The sequence below is a fragment of the Xiphophorus hellerii genome, chromosome 7, assembly GCF_003331165.1.
Source record: "Xiphophorus hellerii strain 12219 chromosome 7, Xiphophorus_hellerii-4.1, whole genome shotgun sequence".
Classification (NCBI taxonomy): Eukaryota; Metazoa; Chordata; class Actinopteri; order Cyprinodontiformes; family Poeciliidae; genus Xiphophorus; species Xiphophorus hellerii.
This window is the reverse complement of record NC_045678.1, coordinates 22,658,912-22,683,818: the sequence shown is the minus strand read 5'-3', so window position 1 is coordinate 22,683,818 and position 24,907 is coordinate 22,658,912. Positions and strand designations below refer to the sequence as shown.

Below are 24,907 nucleotides of genomic sequence, written 5' to 3'. Positions count from 1 at the left end.
AGCAGTCAGCCACCAGAACCGTTCATCTTTATTTGCAAATAAATATCCGCTGTAACTGCCTCTTACAGTGTGCAAGATCTACAACATCTCTTTGGAAATGATAGAAAAATAAAATACAAGAATTATAATAAGTATACTTGTACTTTGTACAAAAGAACGTTCTAACATTGCTCAGCAGTAGAACATGCTAAACAAACAGCATCTGATAACCTCAGAATTCATGTAGAGGGGTGGGTGTTTGTGAGCGTGTGTGTGTGTGTGTTTGGGTGGAGGTGTGTGTGTGTGCATGACCGACCTCGCTGTGACCCAAAAGGCACACATCTCCAGATCCAGTTGGGTTTAATCTGTGAGTTATAAAAGCTGCAGATAATTATTTTCATACAACTCAAAAAAAACAAAAACAAAACAAAAAACTAGGTCCTGTGACTGCACTAAAACTTGTGAACTTCTATAAAGTGTTTCTGGCTTGCAGGCTAACAGACTGTAAGGCATTCCGTGTGTGTTTGTGTGTTTCTGCTCATGTTAAAATGACACAAGATGAAATATAATGCTGCTGCTTATGTTGCGCGCCTCTCTTTCTTCTTGGCCAAAACAGTCGTAATATTAGTTGCTCTCTGCCAACATATCTATTCCCACTTCATATCGAACTAAGCTTACTGCCACAATTGCTACAATCTTCACATGACCACAAAGTATGCACAAGCAGTTGTTAAAATCTACCAGAAATTGTCTGTTTCCTCTATCCTCACAAGCCGAGTTAGTTGTAGAAATCAAATCAAATGTGACGAATTTTGCAGGCTTTTGGCTGTGTTTGAGTGTGTGTGTAGAGGCAAAACGACATGATGAGACAGGAAGAACCGGGTGAGTCCTTGTTAGCTCTCCAGATAAAGAAAAACAACTAGAAATACCTAAATTCTGTGAACATTCATATAGTAAGACAGTGGAGTTTGTGGAGTTTTTCAGGCAATGTTTAACATTCACAATCAAAAGCGAAACAAAGCCAAGTAAAGTTGATCACACGACTGTGTCTACACTGGTTACTAAAAACCGTCAGACCTGCAGGGTGATTTTTCTGCAAGACATTAGGAACCGGTGGAAGTCTGTCGTTTCATGATTCATCTCCCACGGAGATGCTGAGGTGACTGCATAATACTGTATTGCTGATTTAGATTTAAAAAAAAAAATCTTAAATAAATAAAACATTTAAATAAGTTCCAGATTTACTAGGGCTTTCACATACACGACTGCACATATATTGATATTAGGTTATAATAATAATTAACTGTCTATACACTTTTAAACATTCAGTAAATCTCTATAACGTACTTTTCACTTCTTCCTTCAAGTATTAGTGTACCAGATTCTCTGGACATCAGGTAACTAAAACAATCCAAATAAACCTTTATATTAAATAATAAAACTCTAAACTAAAAAATACTGAGGTTATTTCTCTTTTCAAAGGACAAAAACAGATAGATTGCACACCCGATAGCAGCTACATGAGCAAGAAAAAGAAAACAAAGTCCAAAGATTCGGTAGATTACATTTGCAAATCTACATTTCTAGTATTGTTGCTCCACACACAAAAAGTACGGCTGTTGCAACAAGGCATTACATTCCCCTAAGTGAGGGCCTGGGCCAGTCTGTGGAGTCAATCAGGCCGAAGTAGTCTGGCAGAACCAGGCGTACGAAATGATGGGGTGTTCAGTACAAAAAAAGTCCAAAGGGAACAGTAGGAGACCAGGAAGAATTATGCTGGAATAGTCCTTTCAATGACGTCCTGCATGAGATGAGGACTTGACACTCAGGCACAGGCTGTAGACCGTCCCTCGGCTGGGTTAGACTTCACTTCCTCCTGTCTCGACTACCTGTCCGTCCCAGTCTGCAACAAAAATGGGCGCCCTCATACATGGAAGCCCTTCTCCTGTTCGTGCAGTAGTTGAAACTGAAGGGTCTGTATGCTGCTGATGATCCGCCTCTGGTGGCCGATCAACTCCACTCCAGTACGCCTCACATCTCTAGGCCAAGACGGGAAACACAGACGGAAGAAACAAACAGAGAAACACTTCAACTATGACGGCATGTTTGTTTTGATTTATCTACAGCAGTTTTCTCAAACCTTTTCAGGCTGAGGACCATTTAACTCATCTAACAAACACTCACGGACCACCTACAACAACACCTTGATATATACAACCGGAGATTAAATTATCAGTCTCTTAATGGACTTGTTTTCTTTGTTCAACCTAATGAGAACCATATTCTCCGCACTTGGGGCGTTTTGAGTTATTTACAGATTCTGAATGATCTCTCCAATCATGTTTTAACACATGGAATTAAAAATAATAAGTTGTACTACCATGTTTTGTGAGTATTGATAACATTTTAGGGTTATTTGTAATTAGAAGCACAATAAAGGAAAAATAGACTTGAGTTGCTTTGGCAGAAACAAAAATTATCTTCTGCACCATTAAATATAAAAATTATCCACCCATTGTTTTCAATTGTATTTATATGTTGTATTTAATTAATTTAGTCATTTTTAATTACATAACAATAACAATAGCTGGTGACATGTGAGCAGAGAATCACAAGCAAGCAAAGTACTAATCGAGGTAGTCGAATCACTCGAGGAATCGTTTCAGCCCTACTTTCCAGACACCAAAATTCATTAACTCATGGCCAAAAAACACATTGACTTTTTTTTAAGCTGATACAAAAATGGAAGTACAAAAACGTGCAAAATGTAAATTTCACATAACAGATCGTCTTTAATTGTTAATCTTACACTTGGTAGCCATACTCTTTATTAGTCATTTAATTGCTCTGAGTTTTATTGAGGATTATCAGAGTTTAATATCCGAGTCATTTTTTTTTCTTCCACAGATAAATTACTTTGTGTGGGTTTGTGCCACAAAATCCCAATAAAAAAGTTCATGTTTGTTGTTTTAAGGTGACAAAATTTAAAAGATCTCAAGGGAAATCAACAATAAATCAACAATTTGGCAAGGCAATATAAACCCCACTCAACAAGAGATTGCACAGTAAACCAATACAGGTTTATTCATTTACACAGAGCAAACGTAGTCAGGATATCCCCATCTGTGCTTTTGATTTTATGCTTTTCTTCCTGTCATTAGGTAATGATTTTTTTTTTAAAGCACTTTGACTCACTCAATACTCATCCTCGCCACAGAATCCAATGTGTTGAAGCCTGCTGCCATAAAATTGCTTTTGTACTGACTCATCTTTATAGAATCCAGCCAGTCGCCAACAGAGATGAACATTGGGTAATCCATGTCCTCCGCCGGGGATTCTGGTAGACTGATATGAGGGGGAAAAAAACAGAAGATTAGTTAATGTTAGATCATGCATGAATTCAGACCACAGATAGGAGAATGTGAAAACCAGCAGAAACGACACAAAGCTTTCTACCTGAAACCACAAATCCCCCCTCAGATTTTGCCCAGAGGGGAAAGTACTTTCAGAGATAGAAAAACCTTCCCTGAACATATCCTTTTAAAGCAAGCTGATTTCCTTTTAATGTTTCATCAGGACATCTGCGGCACTGTACCTCTGGAGGTCCTCTACCAGCGGCAGCAGGCTGCTGGGGTTACGAATTAGTTTGTCCAGGAAGGAGACGATATCCACGAATTTCGGTCGATGATTCCTCTCTTTCTGCCAGCAGTGTAGCATCAGCTGGTGCAGGGCCACAGGGCAGCCCATCGGTGCCGGCAGCCGATAGCCCTCTTCAATGGACAGAATCACCTGGAGAAATAATTGGGTGTGATAAAAGGGTTAACGTGAGAAAAGGCCACTTTGTAAGAATCGACTTAGCTAAAGAAATCGATATGTTAGGTCGAAAAGTTGGAGTTCTCTCAGAGGGAGGTTTTTGTTTGCCTTCTTTACTCAGCTCATGTTCTGGAGAACAGATTCTTCTGCTGTTTCACTCTTTCTACGAGGCCCAAGGACGCTGCTTTCTATCTACTAATTATTTAGAGCATTTTCACGCAATTTATGTTCAGTTGAATCTTTAACATAGCATTGATAAAGTATCCGAAATTAACCATTACTTATCAAGAAATCAGTCGGAGACATTCATTCTTTACCTATCAAGGTTAAATCTTAAGAGGAATAAATTAAGAGATTTTTTAATTTTTTTCTACATGAAGACTTATCTATGATCAATCAAGCAAATAAAACACATTATATTAATTACTTCACAGTTTCTTTTCCATTCTTACTGCTCCAAACAAAGAGAAAATAGTTTTCTGAATAAGAAATTACCCCTAAAAGGAGAACCAGAGAGCCAAACATCAGCTGGAAGAAAACATTGGGAAGAAAAGGCAGCTTATTTTCTGGAACCAATCATGTTCTGCCACTTTCATCTTTCTGTCTCTTGACTGGATGGATTGTCAGCCTTTTGACTCCAGCAGGAGTTCTGTTTGACCCGAGGTCACGTTGAGAAAAAAGCCAGGCAGTTGTGCTATCTAACCCAGGTCTTTGATCGTTCCTTTCTTTGAATTTTGAACAAAAATAATAACAGGATACAAAAGAAACTCGTTGGTCAAGGTGAAGTTAGTCTTAAATAAGGATAAAAGCAACAGAATTTTCTTTATTTCACGTTCAATATATGTACTTTTTCCTTTTCTTTAAGTAAAATTGTGTGAAGTAAGACACATAAAAGAAAGAGGGAAGGATCAAATAAGTTTATACTTCTGCCTAACGCCTTTTCAGACAGTTATCTAATCATAATCATGTGAATGTAAATGTTTTAAATAAATAACTAAAACAAACTAAGCGTCCATGCATATCCTGATATATTCTGAAAGTAGGGCTGCAGCAAGAGATTATTTTTGTAATTGATTAATCTATCAATTACACTGACAATTAGTCGATTAATATAATATAAAAATAGCACATGCCACAGATTTTTCACTTAACCAGTTTAGCTTATTATATATAATATTAGCAATATTAAAAGATTCAAATAGACAAATGATTTAATTACTATTGCATATAAGAAAATAAAGATTTTATTGACTAAAAAGCAACAACACAGCATTCCTTTAGTAAATCTGAACTGTGTGAAGCCAACATTGTGTCAATTCAGGAGTTTTGGCCAAAATCTATTTATAGACGAAGGTGTTTCTATCTTAAATGCAAAAATGTTTATACCTTTTGTACAGTTTTGGCTGAATTACTGCTCTGAATATTTAGTTCTTTCAGCAATTGACATTTTTTTCATTCTATACACTGCAGTTAACAATTAATTGATTACTAAACACATAAAACAACCACTTTTAATAATAACAGACAGCAAAGTCTTAAAAAAAACAAACTTTGATTAGTTTTTTATGGTTACAATCAACAAAGAGTTCCAAAGGCATTTAAGGAAACATTTAAAAGTGTGTGAAAGATGTCTTTCCAGATTTATATAGGTGATTATATTTTTATTGTCCCTCTTTTTGATGCTGTTCTCAAACTGCTCCATCAATCAATTCCCACGTGTCCTTCTCAGTGTAAATCCTTGTATTATCACAGAAGATAACATGCTGTAACCTCCATATGTCATCTCTCAGATTCTCTACAAGGCAGTCGACTATCTGCATGTATCTTTCAGCGGTGCAGCGATAAGTGGCTGACCAGGAGGAGATAGCGTTCGGCTAGTTTTGTGCCTTGGCTGGCCTTTTTGCCTTGGAAAGCACTTCTAAGCAATTCCCAAACAGCACAAATCCCTCCCAAACCCTGGGATCTCATGTGTGTGTATGCAGGGCATTTTCGTATAGATGCGCATGAGTCTGTGTGTAAAGGGTCAAAGGGATTAGGTTGGAGCTTTCACACTCAGCGGAGAGAAGGATGAATCTGTCTCCACCGTGGTCCCTCCAATCCCTGACCGCAGCCTGGGGATCAGTGGGTTTCTCAGCCACACTGATCCGCAGCTTTAAACTGGACTCTCTGAAGTCCTCCGAATCTCTGACCTCTACTGAACTTCCATTCTCTCTTCGTCATCTTTTTCTATCCTTTTGGATGTATTTCTGCTCCTAAACTCCCGCCTCTTAGAGGTAGGTTTTTGATGTAAGCCAGCTGCTGCAGAGTAGCGTAAAGGGCAACAACCTTTATTTCTAAAAATGAAAACAAAGTCCTCATTTGAGCAATACGTGCTCACAGAGAGTGAAAAAGATTGAAATAAACAAGACGTAATATCTTGAACAGGTTTTATGGATTCCTCGTACACTGCTTTAACACAAAGTAAGGATTATTAAACTTTAAACTCTAGTTACTTAAAGGTGACCTATTATGCTTCTTTGAACAGCTTAGGATAGGTGTGTGGGCCATACAAAATGTGTTCATTACATATTTCATGCACAAAATCCTTAGATTATTAGATTTTAATCCAAGTTCTGCCTATTTTGAGCTCCTTCCTCTTGTCACTTTAATCCAAATAAGCTGCTCCAATCACGCCCTCCCAACTCAAAGTTTACACTGACAGAACCTCCTACACAACCAACAACAATAAAACAAGTGGTTTCTCAGTGGTAAGTTCACAACAAAACACTTGTTCTTTCAAGCAGCCATTGGTAAAAATCAGCTAGCTACCAAACTAAAGTTCCGCTTGGGTTGCTAGGTAACGGTAAGGGCTGGCTGGGGTTGCTAGGTAACGGTCAGGGCTGGCTGGGGTTGCTAGGTAACGGCGCAGTGCCTATTGAATGTGACTTAACAGTAAGGAGGTTTTTGAAATGGTTCAATTTCCAGTTGCCAAAAAAACACTAACCTATTGCCAAAATGTGTCTGTGTGTTTTATTTAAATGCTTAGGTTGTTTTTAGAAGCAGTTGAGACCCAAATGGAAACACAAAAATGCTTGTTTAATATTTGATCTCAAAAATTAAACCATAAAAACAATGTAAACTGTTTCTTATAAAATTTTTGACACTTCTTCAGTAACATGAATGGAGCGTAATACTCACATCCTGGTTGGACATCTCCCAGTATGGCCGCTCTCCGTAGGACATCACCTCCCACATGACTATGCCGTAACTCCACGCATCACTGGCCGAGGAAAACTTTCTGTATGCAATGGCCTCTGGAGCCGTCCATCGGATCGGGATCTTACCTCCCTTTAGATAAAACCATAAGACAAAGTAGCATAAGTTGAGTTGCTGATCATTTAATAATAACCATTTATAAATAGGGGTGTGGCACACCAATCCCTGGGGTCTAAATATTTGGCATTTTTAATCAGGATTGATCCGATACCTGTTGCTGGTGTATTTTGCATGTCAGGAATTAATCAATTTTAAGTAGCCAATTCTTCACAAGCACAGACTATAGATTACAGTTTTGGCTCTTTTTTCAATTTTACCCAACAAACGTGATCTTTCCAAGATCAATTTCATAATTTCAAAGTGAAAGTGAAACTGAACAAGGCAAAACTGCTTGAGCTAATCAATAACTTTTTCTTCTTTTTGTGTGGTTTTCATGACAAGTAGGGTCCATGTCAATATACAAAAGTATGATATTTCCCCTCTGGTCTGATTTTAAGAGTTTGTTTCATTTTGTTGTAAAAAAACAAAAAAACCTTTTTGACAATGGCACAAGTTTTTGCTTTAGACAATGTCTCTTTAGCAGTTTTATTTGCAGCGTAAATATTCACATAATTAGTACTTTTACTAAATGTCTCTAAAAAAAAATGCCACAAACCAAAATGTACTAAAGTATGTAGATGTTATTGCTACTTTGACTTTGTCACTTCAATGAATAATGATTTCCACTGCACTTTTTTTTTCTTCCAAATTCTACCGCCAAATATTCAATTTAAATCTTCAAAGCATCTCAGGTTTCCCAATTTTCGTTTATATTTAGAATCTTTGTGAAATGAATCCAACAAAAAGGATTATGTGACCAAAGCTCAGGGTTTAAACTTTAGTTTGAGAAGGATTTGAAATCCCACTTTAACATATAGTCTCATTAAACAAATAGGCCTCAAACTGCAAAGGTTTACAAGATCCTAAATGGTTCTTTGGTAGCTGTGAGTCGTTTTAATGTTATTGCCTGCAGTAAAGTGCTCACTTCTGAAGAGCATTTATAGCAAAATTTTTCTTATGACATTTTATTTCCGAATCACTAGATATATTCTTTTTAAACCTTCACTTCAAAAGGTTGTTTCCACACCGGTGTGCACACCTAACTGTAGGATTCATGTTATTATTCCAAAGTGAAAAGGCCTAAGCACAAAGGCTGAAAATTGAAAACTGAAACCTTTGAAATGGACCACATCCTGCGAGTTTTTAAAGCACACTCGGGCACAAATCAGGCCATTTAAAAAACACTAAACCAATCACTTTTGACACTGTTGTCCAAAAAAGCTCCATATTCTGAAGATTTTGCTTTGGCATGAGATTTTATCCTGTCTTTACCTTCGCCTTTCATTTCCCCTCTCTGGAGTTTAACCACTGACTTGTGGAACAGAGAGTTCAACTCTGAGCCATAAACACACCAGTTCCTTCATACAAAAACCTCAATACAAACCAGGAGATGGGAGTCAACACCAAGCTCTGGGACATATATAAAACACACTCTTTTCAGCAATAGAGTCCTGGAAACCAACTTTTAAAGAATATGTAATTAAATGCCAAGGTGTGATTGTCTTGTAGTGAAGGACACATCACTTTGCTTATTCTAACATTTGTCCTTCAGTGGAATCATCATTTGGCTGCGTTCACACTGTAGACTTAAATGACCCAATTCCAAAATTTTGTCAAATCAGATTTTTTTGCCGGGGCCGTTCACACTGCCACACATATGCGACCTGTATGTGTTCTTCAGTCTAAACGGGCAAAGGACCTGAAAGTGTCCCGCATGCGCAGTCGAGGGCGCAATAGTATCAGCGTTCTCAGTGTTCTGCCAACCGTCATAAAAAGAAGAAGTGCTCAGTGTTTGTTGAAGTAAACATGGAGGCTAACGGTGGAGCATTTGAAGTTGTTGTCCGACCGGAGTAGCATATTAACAACTTAATCCTCATTATAGTCCGTTGTAGTTGTTACACGTCCTGCTAGCGCGTATCAGGGCGCAGAATAGTGAGATTTTTCCAGCATCAGGTACGTTCAGTTCAGATGAATGTGACCTGAACGTTAGGTCGCATTTGAATTGGATACCTGTCGGATATGAGTCCAACCTGTGCTGTTCAGACTGTCATGAAAAGATCAGATACAGATCACATTACGTAAAAAAAAAAAATCAGAATTGGGTCACTTCAGTCTGCAGTGTGAACGCAGCCTTACTACATATGCCATCAAATTATGTCATATACAAAGCTAGTAAAACTGGTCATACTACTTATGAAATGGTAAGAAGCTTTTCTGATTAAAAATACATTACATATCTATTTTCAAGTTCTTATACTTGTCAACTTTGAAAGGTAAATCCAGCTAAATAATGAGATTCTGAAATAAGGGAAAACAAAATATATTCACATTGCATTTAGAGGATTAACTCTAGCTTACGGTGAAATCTGTTTTAGTTGGATTAAAAGAGAAGTTATATCCCTGGAATAACCTGAAGACGAGAGTAATATCCTCATTCATGATGTGAGTTGCTGTAATATGCAAACGTCTCATCGTCATTTCTGTGTCTGGAGTCAGGAGTACCGTTGTGGTGTACGCAGCCTCTGGGTCGTCCTCCAGCACTCGGGACAGGCCGAAGTCTGACACTTTGCACACCAGATTGCTGTTGACCAGGATGTTTCTGGCTGCCAGGTCTCTGTGAACGTAGCCCATGTCTGACAGATACTTCATGCCCGAGGCGATGCCACGCAGCATGCCGACCAGCTGGATGACTGTGAAGTGACCGTCATGTTGCTGCCACACAAAACGGGAAACATTGAGAATTAAAAGGGACAGAGATGCTGCTGGAACTATTAACATTTGGTTATGTTACAACAGCAAACTTCAATGGACTTTATTGGGATTTTAAGTAACGGTGCGCAACGCTGAAGTGGAAGAAAACAGAATACTTTTAAGGGTTTTTTCACAAAATTGTAGTATGTATTTGTCGTTTGTTTATGTTTCTACCATGTCTGCGTATTTGGAAGCATTTTGACACATTCTCCTTTGCAAAAAGGGTCGTAAGATTGAATGTAAACAATCAATGAGTAGCACTTCTTAATTAAATTTATATCTAGACACTGGCTGGGTTTTATTTAACTGATTTTCATTGAAAAATCCAGTTTTTCAGTAAAAACTGGATTTTTATTTAAAAAAAAAAGTCAGACCTCTTCACTGATTTTATCCCCCTGTGCTCTGATAAAAGAGGCTCCATTTAATATATTCAATGTGTCTGAATACAAATCCACATCTCACTGCTTAGATTTCTGATTGTACCAAATTTTTAAAATTATGTAGCAATTTTCTTCCACTTCAAAATTCTGCACAGAAAATTCTAGCAAGATACATAAAAGCTTGTGTTAGCATCATGACAAAATGTAGAACAAACGTGTGCATGAACAATTTTTCAATGGGATTTTTTACACCAACAAAATATGTTGGAAGAAAGAAAGTGGGTTGTTCAGAATTATGTTAGCAATAAAATGACATGACAATATGCTCCAACAAATATGCTCCATTATTCATAAGTCATAAAAGTATCTGCATCCAAGGTATAACCATGATGCTGGCACAACGATAGGCCCACGGCACTAAAATATATTTATGGTTAAGGCCATGCTCATGAGGACATAATCATAACGGTGTAATATGTTGAACACTCACTCTAAGAAACGAGTCCAGCGATCCATTTTCCATGTACTCCACAACGATCATCACAGGCCTGCCTGCAAACACACAAGAACAACACACATCATTTTCATCCAAATAAATAGATTTTTTAAACTTACTTTGCTATTAACTAAGGATGGAGTGGTGAGCAACAAACTATGTCAAAACACAAATAAGACTTACAAGTAAATCTCAACAGTGATCTAGTTTTAGCATTCATGTATGAGACCTAGTATTTTTTAACATTCATGGACTAATATCCCGCTGAAAAATACGGCACTCAAGAAAATATTGTTTAAAGTGAGTGAGACATGGGGGCAGATTGGTACCATCAAGCAAACATGGTTTTTCTTTTAAAATATTCAGCAAGCAACATGAGACCTGATCAATATTTAGTCCATGTGTGAAGAGCAAAAGTTAGCTGATTTGAACAGAGGATCCCAGTGGTGTGAGTTACTAGAAGGAAACTGTCCAAATTTGTTTGCTGATAAGGCGACACTAACCTGTAACAAAATAGAAATAACAGTTTGTTTCTGAGGCAGAGGTGGGCAGAGTACGCAAAAATTGCACTCAAGTAAAAGTAAAAAGGAGCCAGAAATTATTGAAGTAAGAGTCAAAAGGTATTTGGTAAAAAGTTTATTGAAGTACTGAGTAACTGATCAAATTATCAATCATTTAATATTTAAAAGTTACATCATCAGATGGACCAAAATATAAAGTTAAGTGGAAAATTTGGTATCTTTAGGACAAAGTGACAATAATTCATAAAAGTAATAAAAAATAACAATATCAGGCAAAAAATAGTTTTTGTCCAAATCAGTTTCTTTCAATATAAAACTGATGAAACTTTAACAAAAGCTGCAGGTGTGTTTCTGTGTCTGGTGAATTTTTGGTTAAAACATGTTTGTTTTTCATTCAGTGAACGTAAGAATAGCGATACTTCATAATAAAATTACTCAAGTAAAAGTAAAAGGTACAGCGTAGTAAAAATACTCCTAAAAGTAAATGTGATTGACTAACGAGGAACTACCCAGCTCTGCTCTGAAGTGATTGTCTTAACTCTTACATTTAAAGTCTTTTTTTTCTTAAAAATACAACAAATTATGGAATACTGAGATCTCAAAGCATGACCTAAAAAAGGTAAAACTTGATTGATTGGTTTATAAAATTATGGAAAATGTGTTGAAAAAGCCTTTTTTTCAACATATTATTTTACACAAGAAATAAAAAGTCTGAGTTAAAATGAAAAAGTTGATGTCAAGTTTTTCAGACCAAGAAGTAAGATTATAAATCACTTACAATATTCATTCATCATTTGTGACTGTGTAATTCAGCAAATGCAAAAACGTAAAAATGACAAAGAAAGAGAGATGAAACATTAACACGGATATCGATACACAATGTAGGAAAACGCTAGTAAATATTTCTTGTGCTCGGGGATGAAAAACGGAGGAAATATAATATCAAATTAAGTCTCCCTAATGGTGAACACTGTACATAATACGTCAAAAATTATGACAATAAAATATCTGCGGTAATTTATGTGTTCAGTTGAAACTATTGGTAACGGATGGAGGCATTCTTAGAAGATGCTACTTTACATATTCAGTTTCAACAATAATGCATCCAGAGCAATAAGTTTAATCCAAAATGAATAAAAAAATTCAATGTTTAATTTACCCAGTTTGTGGATCTTTGGGTTGCGGCTGCTATTAAGCAAGATTAATGACATATACTGGAAAATTTCCCGGGCAGATAAAGTTTCCAGTTTACAGATAATGTAAAAGCAACATCTCTCAACCACTCAATCACATTAAATATTTAAGAAGGCAGCAGAGGGTAAGGAGCATCTCTTCTCTTCTCATCTTACTCCAGTTACATTGTTCTGTTTGGGTTTAAATAAGGACAATCTTTAGATATCTTAACAGAGCTGATTCCTATCTGCTATAAAGTTTCCAAAAACTCTGATTCTGGTATGAACTGAACAGTAACTAATGTTAATAATTTATTTTCTACCTCTGAACTTTAAAATATTACCTTGCCTTAGTGATGCTTATTTATATCTATGTTCACATTGATCATACCATTTTTAAAGGGTGTTTAAAATTATGTTAACTCGCCATGAATTCATTCAAAAAAAGTTGTGGACTTCAAAACCTCAAACTTATTTAATATTTAATAAAAAGCAGGTGAGAACTGAGGGTAGGACTAGAAAATGCCAGACAGGCCAGCATAACCAGGTACCTCTGACTAACAAAAAGCTTTTCATAATAAAACAGCTGCCAGTTTTCAAAGCACAGCATAATTATAAAAGCAGATGGTGGAAGCATGAGCTTTTGAACAGCAACTTGGTTTTTTTTGTTCAAGTAAACTGCCAATGACACATCCCTGACCACTTCTTCCAACTCATGTCGGCTGGGTAACTTGCCATTATTTTCTCCAATTTAATGTTGTGCATTTTGTGTGATGAGGCAATCCCTTAAAGTGAGTTCTTGTCAGTGGGGGAAACATCTTAGATTTTTTTATTTGAACATAAATGAAAGCAAAATAGGTCCCAAACCTGTCGGAGGATGATACGGCTATAAGCCTGGATGGTTGGGAAGTGCGCTGTTCTGTCATAAAATCGTAACTTCCTTGAAATATTAGAGTCTTTCTTGCTTTTTAAAAAAAAATTTTGCAGTATCATATCAATACCTCCCTAAATTTGTTGATGCTTTCTAGTCACACAAATCCAGCTGGGACAGAAAGGAAATTATTCGATCAAGCTTAGCTTTTCCTGTGCTAATTAGGAAGATCTGGAACCAATATATAGCTACGCAGCACAGCGCCTGAACAAAAACAAACACACCTGTTTACCACAATCTAATGTGTCACCTGTTTTTTTCATAGCAGGTATGGCAGGCAGTCACAGCACAATAGTCTCCATAATTAGTCTCCAAAGAACAACAACAGATGGAGGAAGTGATAGAGAATGAAGAAAAGACAAACCAGGCAGACAGGCTGACAGGGAGAGTTTACCCAAAATAAATGCAGTGTGATGCCCCACTGACAAACACAAAAGGCTTTTGATTGCATGATTTGATGTGCATATTGTACCGTGAGTGGAAATCCCACAGACAGTTTTGGGAATCAGGTTGCTCCTCTTACTCTCCTCCCCCTCTACTCACAGATGAAGGTTATAAATCTTAAAAATAAAATACATCCTCCTTAATGACGGTAGTGGGGCTACGCTTTAAGGCACTGATGGATTTATCATAATGTTCCTGCAGTTTTTAAAATAAACGAGCATATAAACTCCCCCAGGCTACTCTTCAAGAAAAGTTATTAATATTTTAATAGGTTCAAGGTTCAATAAAAAGCAGAACGAAATAAAAATGTGGTTTCAGAGTAAACGCTACCTGTAGTGTAATTTAGACAATTATAAAACAATGATGTGCTGTTTTCCACTGTCCCATAAGCTGTATTCTTCAAATAAAAGACTTTTATCCAGGAAAGTAAAGTGATAAAAGTATTGTTCATTCGTTATTACATTATGCTGAAGCATATCCTAGTTCTAGGTTAAATGATGTTTTCTATCATCATTTAGGGAAATCATGACCTGACTGTCAGACCTGGAACCAAAAACATCCAATTTATGCAATTTAATCTGTATTCTAAAATGGAAAACGCTACAAAATCTGAAGTTGCTGGATGACATAAACTTACAATTTAATAATATTTTATGGTATTTGTTGTGATAATAGCAAAAGTGATAATAAAAAGTATTTAATATGTATTTCCATCTTTTTAGGTAATTGTGCAACTATGACTTGACTGACAGACAATTTACTATTTTCACAAGTTCTAATCATGATATGACATTTTTTATAATACAATAAATATCAATACATAGTAGAGAAATATTTACTGAACACAATCAGTTCAGAAAAAGTTGCAGAGCAGTTTCTAAGGTTGAGAACTATTATGAACAAATGGGGGGGAAAAACATGGAACAACGACTGACTGTACAAAAATGATTCAAAAACTTGTCTATTAAATCTCCAGTGAAGTCAAAGCAACACCTAAAGGTCGGTATCAATTACTCAACAATAAGAAAGAGAGACCGAGAAACAATAGTATTGAAGAGTTTCAGAGCAAAACCCCAGCTAACCAAAAACAACAAACAGTCCTGCCTCATGTTGGCCAAAAACCCCCAAAACATCTCGATTATATTCAAACTTGCAGGAAAATATTCTGTGAACTGAGGAGACAATGTTCAGGTTTTTAAAACTAAATTATGACCTTTTAGGAAATTGGCGAACTTTACAACTCTAATTAAGTAAATCAAAGTTGTTAAAGATTTAAGTGTCAACCTTCAGCATATGTCTTTCACCATAATAATCACATTATATAATTATATTGCCGCGTGGAGGGATTTTTTTCCCCACTCAGTCCTATTCAAGATAATAGATCATCAAAACCACATTTAAGTCTATTGTTGGAATATCAGCATTGAGCCGCTCTAATTTAATATTGGCAATCTTTGGCTTTACAAGCCTTTATCAGTGGAGTCGTCATCAGGAGGGTCAGAGCTGAAGTCTGTCCTCTATCTGCATGCAGAGAGAGGCAGAAACCCTTCAGGGGACACATTTATATTCACAGTGATGTCTCAGTTTATACACCCCCTGTAAATACAACCATATGTTGCGCCTGGTGAGTCCCATAAAACAAAGCTCGTTACCAAGTTTCCAGCTCCTCCCCCAACTGCACCTTCTCACTTTCTCATTGTTTTCTCGCACATCTTTTGAGTTTACAAGACATTTCTTCCTAAAACAAACAATGGAAACATAGACTTACACAGCCCTGCATGTCAGATACACAGATGTACAGAAAACCAAATACAGTACGTCGAAAAAAAGAAAAGCAAACACGGCATTCGTTTGCCTCAGACAAATATTGCTTGAAGAAAAGTTGCTTAATTAATTATTCGTTTTTGTTTGTAAAATTCCATATAAGTGAACAAAAATCAAAATGATGGTTTTTATAGTCTGGTTGTTGGCAGTCACTTTGAAGAAACTGAGTTATTGTGTTATTGTCTTTCATACAAAACAGCAAGTTATCTATCAGCTGCTTCTTTAACATGTGTCCATGTACTCCATCCATTTTGACTGATTTAGATCTTTTAAAAAGAAAAACTGACGCAAATTTGAGTTATTTGATGTAGTTTGTAATTATAATGTGGCTAAATGTGAAAAAGCTCAAAGTGAGAAGATATTCTTCTAGGGCTCTGCACTGAAATAGAAATAGAAATAGAAATGGATGAAACTGTTGCACAAAGCCATTGATCTGCTCTTTAAAGTCAAGATGAACCCCAGAAGTAGTGGAAACAATTCCCTTTATTTCTCATGTGTAATGTATTAACACCCTCTTACTTTTTGTGACCACTCCTTCCAGTCTGATGATGTTGGGATGATCAAACTGGCCCATGATCGACGCCTCCCGCAGGAAGTCCCGCCGTTGACGTTCTACGTATCCTCCTTTCAGCGTCTTTATTGCCACCGCAATCTCCTTTTTGCCCGCTGTTCTCAAGCGGCCGCTGCACACCTCGCCAAATTCACCTGCAAAACACGATCGCACACGCACACACACACACCCCATCATGTTTCCAGCATTTCAAAGGTGATTACACTGAATTATTTCGCCTGAACTTGACTTTAATCTAAACCCAGTGGCACCACCAGGGGCTTTGAAGCTCTCTTTCAATGTTTTCTATGAATATAAATTTAAGCTGATTGAGAAGCTGCATCAGCTCCAAAGTTTATTTATTTATTTAGGTCTTATTTTATCTATTTATGTCTCCTTTGTGTTTGTGTCCTCCAGAAATCAATGAGCGCATAATGCTCAGTACTTTGAACATTTAAAACAAAATGCTGGACACACTGAATTTTAACTGGTTTTTATTTTCTCAACTTTCCTTTCAGTTGTACTATTAACCCATTCTTTGTAAACGTATTGTTAAATTATTGCATCATCTAATTGTAAATTATAAGGCACCGGAATGTAACTGGGGTTGAATTAAATTTACTTTATAAATAAATAAAGCAGTGATCCAAATTTGATTAAAACATACTATAATGATCCTAAAGAGATATAAAGAGTTTTTGTTAATTATATTAATTCTTGCTGATGGCTGTGTGCAGAAAGGATCTCCTGTAGCAGTCTGTATTACAGAGCATTTGAAGAAGCCTCTGACTGAAGACACTGTTTTTCTATGACAGTCTCATGAGGAGGATGCATAAATGTCTTGATCTTATGTAAAATCCTAGAAATACTTAGAAAGTCCAGAGAATACTTATACTTATCTAGTAACCCAGGAGTCCAGAGGATTCTTACTTACTTACACTTATTTAGCAACCCAGAACAGGCATTAGAACTTGGAATCCAGAAAAACTACTTTAGCAAATACTTTTTAGACTCCTATTCTTCCAAACCAGAAAAGTAATTAGACCAGAGGAAACTTACTTATACTTATCTACCAACCCTGAATAGGAGTATCTAGTTTGTGGATCAACATTATTAGCTTTTTCTTCTTTTGCTCTTTCTTTTGGTTTGTTATTTTGTTTGTATTTCCCTTTAAATCCTGTAAAGCACTTTGTATTGCCTTGTTGCTGAAAATGTGCTATATAAATAAAACTACCTTACCTTATAAAAATGTCAGATGCCACACAAACTGATCATCTTTTCCAAGCTTTCTAGTTTCCTTCTATTTTCACTCATTGACTTGCACTCTAAGTACAACTTAGTCCATCCAAATCTGCTTTTAACTGCTAAATTAAAACTTGTTTTCAGAGGCAGACTGATCTAGATTCTGTTTTTATTGCTGAAAATAAATTAAATGTTTTTTTTTTTCAGTTTTGGATCTACAACCCCATTCTTACAGGAAAAAACAAAACAAAACTTATTTATTTAATGAAAATAGCTCATGCTTAGTTTATTGAGGAGTAGGTAAAAAAAACAACAAACAACAACGTCTTGGTGATTTTAGTTTTTGAAAATTAGAAAGTTGGGACACCCCTGTTGTAGAAAGCTTCACTGTAGCGTCTCCAGTCCAGGAAATAGGGTTTGACCTAAGCCTGTTTCTCCTGAAATATACAAAAATCTTCTTTACTTTGTTCACATTCAAGATAAGATGATTGTACAAATAAATTTAGATCCCTGAAATTCTTTTGGTGTGCCACTTCAGGAGTATCTGAACCCTGGCAAACCTAAATCAGTCATTGTTGCTTTTGTCCACCATAAAGAGCCAATCTCAGACAAATGGCAAAAGAACAAGGCATAATAACAAAATCAAAACCATGAGCTGAGAGCAAAGTCTGCCACCTGGGGGCAGTGTTGCAGTTCCCATCTAATCTCCACTATCAACTTCTCTGATTAGTTAAACTTTATCACATTTTTTTCATGCAGGTATTAAAAAAAGAGGCTTAAATAAATCCCAACACATTTTTGTTCCTTAAGTCTATTAAAGTGTTAATACCCCAACAGTGTGCGGTGAGAATATGACTAAAACTTCTGTCTCTTACTTTGAAATAGCGGGAAGTTTGTTGGGTTCGTTATCAGTGGAAGAGAGATGATAATCTCTGTGAATGTTTGAATCTATTGTTATTACAGCAGGTGTGAAATGGTCCTCTTCTGCCCACATGGTCGATGTGATTCAGAAACGTAGCGTCAGATGAGTGTGGAGCGCGTGTAGGCGTGTGCTTGTACCTGCTCCGATCACCCTCTCAATGCGGATCCTGGACGGGTCGATTTCTTTAGTGAATTCATGGACGGCCTGTGTGGGATCCTCGTATGTGTCGGGGTCCACATATGTCTTTATTCCTGGAAAAGGGACTGTTGGGGAAAACGTGAAGTAGAATTATAGGTTTTCAATATCTAATTTTGCCTTTATGAACTATGGGATCATGGTATGAAACTAAACGATGACTTAGCCACTCTTGAGAGAAACATTTCAGACACAAAGAGACACATTTAACCATCGCTATTGATCAGGAGAGGCAGGGGCTCCAGCTACAGTACACTGTTCGATATCTTCTCCTCTTCAGAGCACAGGTCTTTTTGCTGAAAAGCAGCAGGGCAGCACCCTGAGCGCTGAGCCAGTCATTTAACTTGGCCAAGTTTTTCACTTTGTTTCAATCAACCAGCCGCCCTGATGAAGTGTCCTTGAGCAAACAGGTAAATTTTTTTTACTGCCTGCTGCTGTTCAGGCCTTGACCCCAACCTCCCACAGGAGAGGAGGCCCTTGAAAGAAGTTGTTGTTGTTCTCCTTTTAGGGATCAATACAGTATCAACAAACTAAAAACAACAATCAGGTGCATGGAGAAAAATCTCAGAAGCTCCAGAGTTTCTCTTAAAGCATCTGCATCAACGTTGCACTCAATCTCAACTAGGGGCAGTTGAGAGACATGCTATCGTTTTTAAAAAAAAGTGTGAATTATTTTGAAAAATGAAACCTCTGTGGTACAGCAAAAAATTTAGTTGACATTTTTTTCTTGCTGTTTTTCCAAGTCTCTTGCTCTCTGGCCTCAAATCTTAAAATATTCCCCATTCCTCTTTGTTCTGTGATGTGCTGACTTTGAAACAAGTTACCTTTTTCTTTGTATCTTTAACCTTGTGTTTTTCCCTTCTCTGACTTTGCTCCTATTTTTACCCTTCTCTCTACTTTCAAACACATATTGAATTAAAAAAGCATTCGTACCCTTAAGACCTTTAAAATTTTGTTACTTTACAACACACATCAATGTTCTTTATTGGGATTCCAAAGAACAAACACAAAGTTTTGCATAACTGTAATGATTTGTTATTCACAGTAACTTTAAAAAATGAGGAAAGTAAAATTGGGCTCACAAAAGGGCTTGACTGCGTTATGAAACAATAATTCTTACCCTGTTTTTCAAATAAAAATCTGAAACGTGTGATTTCAATGTAATCACAGCTGGAAATGTGAAATAAATATTCTTCTAAGCAAAAGGAGAATAAAATAGTTCAAGCTCAGTGAGGTTGGATGGAAACAATCTACAGCGTGAATATTAACTTTTTGGTCTTTAAAGATCTAATGTGGACATTTCATGTTTTCCATTGGGTTATACTGCTTCTAAAAACAGCTCAATCGCTTAAAAGACAAAAACATCAAGCCATTTTGTGGTAATAATTCATGTTTTTCATGTTTGGAAAATGAGCTGTTTCAAAAACCTTCCGAATGTAATGTTACAAATCAGCAGGCATTGCCCTGTTATCTAGCAACCCAAGTGGAACTCCAGCACATTTGGTCAGGAACTTTTACACAGTGTTCCAAATTATTATGCAAGTGATATTTTCTCAGATTTTTTAAAATGGTCAATGCAAATGATGGTCAGTACAATTTTCAAGTCATGAACTATTACAGTATAAATCACAAAGCTCCCCATGAGAACAGTATTTTTTTTCAAAAATAAAAAACTCAAATGCATTGTTCCAAATTATTATGCACAGCAGATTTTCTAAACATTTTATAAATTATAAAGAACTGCAAACGGTCATTCTTTGAATGTGCAGCATTAAGTGGTCACTTAAAATCAAAAGCTATTTCAATCAAAAACATCTTAACAGACCGAGTTACATGTTAACATAGGACTCCTTCTTTGATATCACCTGCAGAATTCTTGAATCCATTGAACTTGTGAGTTTGTGGAAAGTTTCTGCTTGAGTTTCTTTGCAGGATGTCAGAATACCTTCCCAGAGCTGCTGTTTTGATATGAACTGCATTCCACCCTCAGATCTTCTGCTTGAGGAAACTCCAAAGGTTCTCAATAGGGTTGAGGTCAGAGGAGGATGATGACCACACCATGAGTTTCTCCCCTTTCATTCCCATAGCAGCCAATGACACAGTGGTATTCCTTGCAGCATGAGATGTTGCATTGTCATGCACCATGTCATGAAGATGACATGGCCAGCTTGTACCCTGGGTGTTAAGATTTGTTTCTGCAAAAGGTAATAGTGTGAACATTCATGAAACTCATGGCTAGATACAAGTCCAAATCCAAAACAACAATCAAAAATAACACACAAAACATGATAAATCCAGTTTTTTTTCTGTCTTTCTGCGTAAATACACGGAGTGAAAATAGATAAGACACTTCAAAGAGCAACAGAAGGTACGGCTCTTCTTTTTGAATCATGAAAGAAAGAAAGTGATCAGTCAGAAAGTCCATATACTTTGCTGAGGTCATTTTCACACCTTCAGGGACTCTGAAGGGGTCTCTCCCCATGATTTTGGCCCAAAAAATGACTCCACCACCTCCTTCAAAGAGCCCTGGTACACAATACCATCAATAAATTTAATAGCACAACAAAAAATTTAATCTTTATGACACTTAAATCCAATTTGCGTAATAATTTGGAACATGGTGTATTGCTGGCTGCTGGCAAAGACAAGTGCTTTGTTTACCATCCAGAAACAACTTGCTGCATTCTTGTTGGTTGTGCAGGAGGCCCCACTTCTGCTTTTCAAAGATGTACGGTTGTATAATTGCACATCTGTTTGCAGTCATTTTCATGTGCGAATGTAAATGTTGAGTTAGTGGTCATGGCCAGCAGCAACTTATTTGGATGTAAAGCGACAAGAGGCCCTAAAACAGCTAACCCCCCCCCAGAACTGAACGGACGAAAATCTCATTGTCTTGGTCTGTAAAGCTCACAGACCTGACCTAACCTGTTCAAGTAAGCATAATAAGCTTCTTTTAAATTCAAGGGTGTTATATAACATATATAAAATTGGATGTCCTGGAGAAATGGAGTTGGAGAAACCAGATTTTAACCTGCTTCATCGCAGCATTTTTTGTTTAGGACCATGGTTCTGAAGAAAGGGAGCATCAAGACACTCATGTCTTTTATAGCAGATTTTTCTTAAGGATTCTTCTTATCTTGTGCTGAACCCAATTCATCTTCCCGTCACCTCTGACCAACTTCACTGCTGTTCTTGAAGAAAATTACAAGCATCGACCTCCATCTTTCACTACAGCATGTTTGGCGTGTGCTCCTCGAGAGCTTGTACCCTGGGTGTTAAGATTTGTTTCTGCAACAGCCCTCCTGAATCAAGTAGCTCACTTATCTCCTAAGCCTCCCACCAGGTTCTGCAGCAGCCTGCTAATTACCTGTCCATTTGATTCAGCTGTGTTTAAGTAGAGGAACATCTAAAACACACGTCCTCAGGAGTGGAAATGTCCATTCTAGTTGTAGGTAAAAAAGTTAGATTTTTGTCTCATTTCTCCACGTTTGCCGTGTCTCCTGCGTAACTTTAAGCACATCATCTTCAGTCTTTCTTTCAACTATTGACGTCTTTTTGCCATTCATCCATAAAGGCCAGGTTTGTTGTGTCTTAAACAGGTAATTGGTGTCGTGTTGATGCATTTTCCCACCGCAGCTGTGTATTTCTGCAGCTGGACCTGCCATGATTTCTAGGCTGCTTCTCTGAATAATCCTCTTGTTGGTTTAGGTGGACACCAACTGTGTCCTGGTAGGTGGGCAATTGCATCACACATTTCATTTTCAGACATTGTTCAACCAGCTAATTAAATCATGATTTAACTACAGTGTTTAAAGCTATGGTATCTAACTTCTATAAAAAATGTTTTTACTTATTTGCTAAAACTGTCATTTTGTTGTGACAGTTTGGTATAAGACAGATAATCTATGGAAAAAACATCTAAATTTCTGTACGTGGACTCGGGTTCCATGGTTCTGTCTTCTGTCTTCTGGGTTCATTCCACCCAGTACGTGGAATGCTAAAAGCACGGAACTCAGCCTTCAAGTCTGGCGACAAGGAGGCACTGAGGACAGCGAGAGCCAACTTGAACCGTGCTATCAGGTTAGCAAAGCGAACCCACAGTCGAAAAATACAGGAGTTCTTCCACGACACCAGCAACACCAGAAGTATGTGGCAAGGCATAAAGGCGATCACAGATTACAATCCATCCTCCCCCCCAGTGGGTGAAGTTGATGCCGACTTTCTAAATGGACTCAATAACTTCTTTGGGAGGTTCGAGGCACTGAACAGTACTCCGGCAAAGAAAACTGTTCCCCACCAGGAAGAGGAGGCACTCTGCCTGGACACAGCCGATGTGTTGAAGGCCCTGAAAAGAGTCAACCCACGGAAGGCCCCAGGCCCCCGACAACATACCTGGGCGGGTGTTCAGGGAATGCGCAGGTCAGCTGGCTGGTGTCCTAACAGACATTTTTAACACCTCACTGGACCAAGCCACAGTGCCAGCCTGTCTCAAAACTGCCTCCATCATTCCGGTGCCAAAGAAACCTCAAGTCACCTCTTTCAACGATTACCGGCCTGTGGCACTGACTCCCATCATGATGAAGTGCTTTGAAAGGCTGGTAAAAGAACACATCGTCTCCAGACTCCCCTCCACATTCGACCCGTTCCAGTTTGCCTACCGCCGAAACCGCTCCACTGAGGACGCTATCTCCTCTGCCCTACACCTGAGCCTGGCTCACCTGGAGGAGAAGAACACTCATGTGCGGATGTTGTTCCTGGACTTCAGCTCAGCGTTCAACACAATCATCCCACAGCATCTGGCAGGAAAACTGGGACACCTGGGCTTCAGCACCCCCCTGCGCAACTGGCTGCTAGACTTCCTCACCGACAGACCTCAGTCAGTCCGGATCGGACAACACACCTCCGATGTCATCACCCTCAGCACAGGCTCCCCTCAGGGCTGCGTCCTGAGCCCTCTGCTGTTCACTCTGATGACACACGACTGCGTCCCCAGGTTCGCCACCAACCACATCGTGAAGTTCGCGGACGACACAACGGTGGTGGGCCTCATCAGAGACGACAACGACCTGGACTACAGAGAGGAGGTGGAGCAGCTGGTGGACTGGTGCAGAGACAACAGCCTGATCCTGAACGTTGACAAGACGAAGGAGATGATCGTCGACTTCAGGAAGAACCGGCCCAGCCACGCTCCACTGCTCATCAACAGCTCGGCTGTGGAGGTGGTCAGCAGCACCAAATTCCTGGGGGTGCACATCACTAACGACCTCACCTGGACTGTGAACACCACGTCTCTGGCCAAGAGGGCACAGAAACGTTTGTATTTCCTGCGGAGGATGAGAAGAGCACACCTGCCCCCGCCCATCCTCAAGACGTTCTACAGAAGCACCATAGAGAGCATTCTGACCAGCTGCCTCTCTGTGTGGTGTGGAAGCTGCAGCGCCTCCGACTGGAAGAACGTGAGGAGAGTGGTGCGGACAGCAGAAAGGATCATCGGGGCCCCCCTTCCCTCCATTCAGGACATTTCATCCCAGCGCTGCGGGTCCCGAGGCCGAAACATCATCAGTGACCCCTCACACCCCCGCCATGGACTGTTCTCCCTGCTGCCCTCTGGAAAGAGGTTCCGCAGCATCCGGTGCAGGACCACCAGGTTCCGAAACAGCTTTTTCCCACTTGCCATCAGACTGCTGAACTCTTAACTGGACTGCACTTAAAATCTGGTCTCCACTTTATACCTTGCACATGTACAGAGCTAAATAACTTATATTTTACTGTCATTACTGCACTTTATATTCTATATTTATATTTATATTCATATTTTATACTGTATTTTATTTTATTCTGGAGTAACCTCACAACATTGAAAGCTCAAAACATTGTCCTGAGCCGTATGCAACGAAATTTCGTTCTGTATTCACCCTGTGCATGCAAAATGACAATAAAGTCAGTCTAAGTCAGTCTAAGTCTAAGTCTAAGTCTAAGATAATCTATGGAAAAAACATCTAAATTTCTGCCTTCTCCCAGTGCCAACTACAGATATATACCACTCAGTCAGAAACAACCAATCAGAGGCAGGAGGATTGTCCTAGCGCTGTCAATCACCCTCAAGTACGAACTGATCAGACACGCTCCCTGACTCTGTGCTACGCTACAGCTTATACCTGACATTAGAGTGTGTCGTGAATGCCAAAGCTAGTTAGCATAGCTACTGATGAACAGTTTTCCTGGAATGGCAAGTTGTTTGTCTGCCATTAGTATATTTAGCAGTGCATACATGGGCATGATTGACAGCGCTAAGACCTTCTACTGGGCTGTCATTGGTTGTAATTGACTGGG

General features: G+C 38.3%; 1 protein-coding gene across 1 annotated transcript in view; it reads right to left on the bottom strand.

Annotated features, from left to right (window-relative positions):
- Window positions 1–24,907, bottom strand: part of LOC116723394 (ephrin type-A receptor 6) — a 191,178-nt gene continuing 166,271 nt past the window's right edge. The window contains exons 10-17 of the mRNA XM_032568240.1: window positions 18,517–18,642; window positions 16,185–16,370; window positions 10,768–10,829; window positions 9,649–9,858; window positions 6,970–7,119; window positions 3,575–3,768; window positions 3,175–3,324; window positions 1–2,018 (exon numbers count right to left, since the gene is read on the bottom strand). Of these exons, the coding sequence (XP_032424131.1) occupies window positions 1,904–2,018; window positions 3,175–3,324; window positions 3,575–3,768; window positions 6,970–7,119; window positions 9,649–9,858; window positions 10,768–10,829; window positions 16,185–16,370; window positions 18,517–18,642 (1,193 nt within the window). The 3' untranslated portion in view covers window positions 1–1,903. The remainder of the gene's footprint in view (window positions 2,019–3,174; window positions 3,325–3,574; window positions 3,769–6,969; window positions 7,120–9,648; window positions 9,859–10,767; window positions 10,830–16,184; window positions 16,371–18,516; window positions 18,643–24,907) is intronic.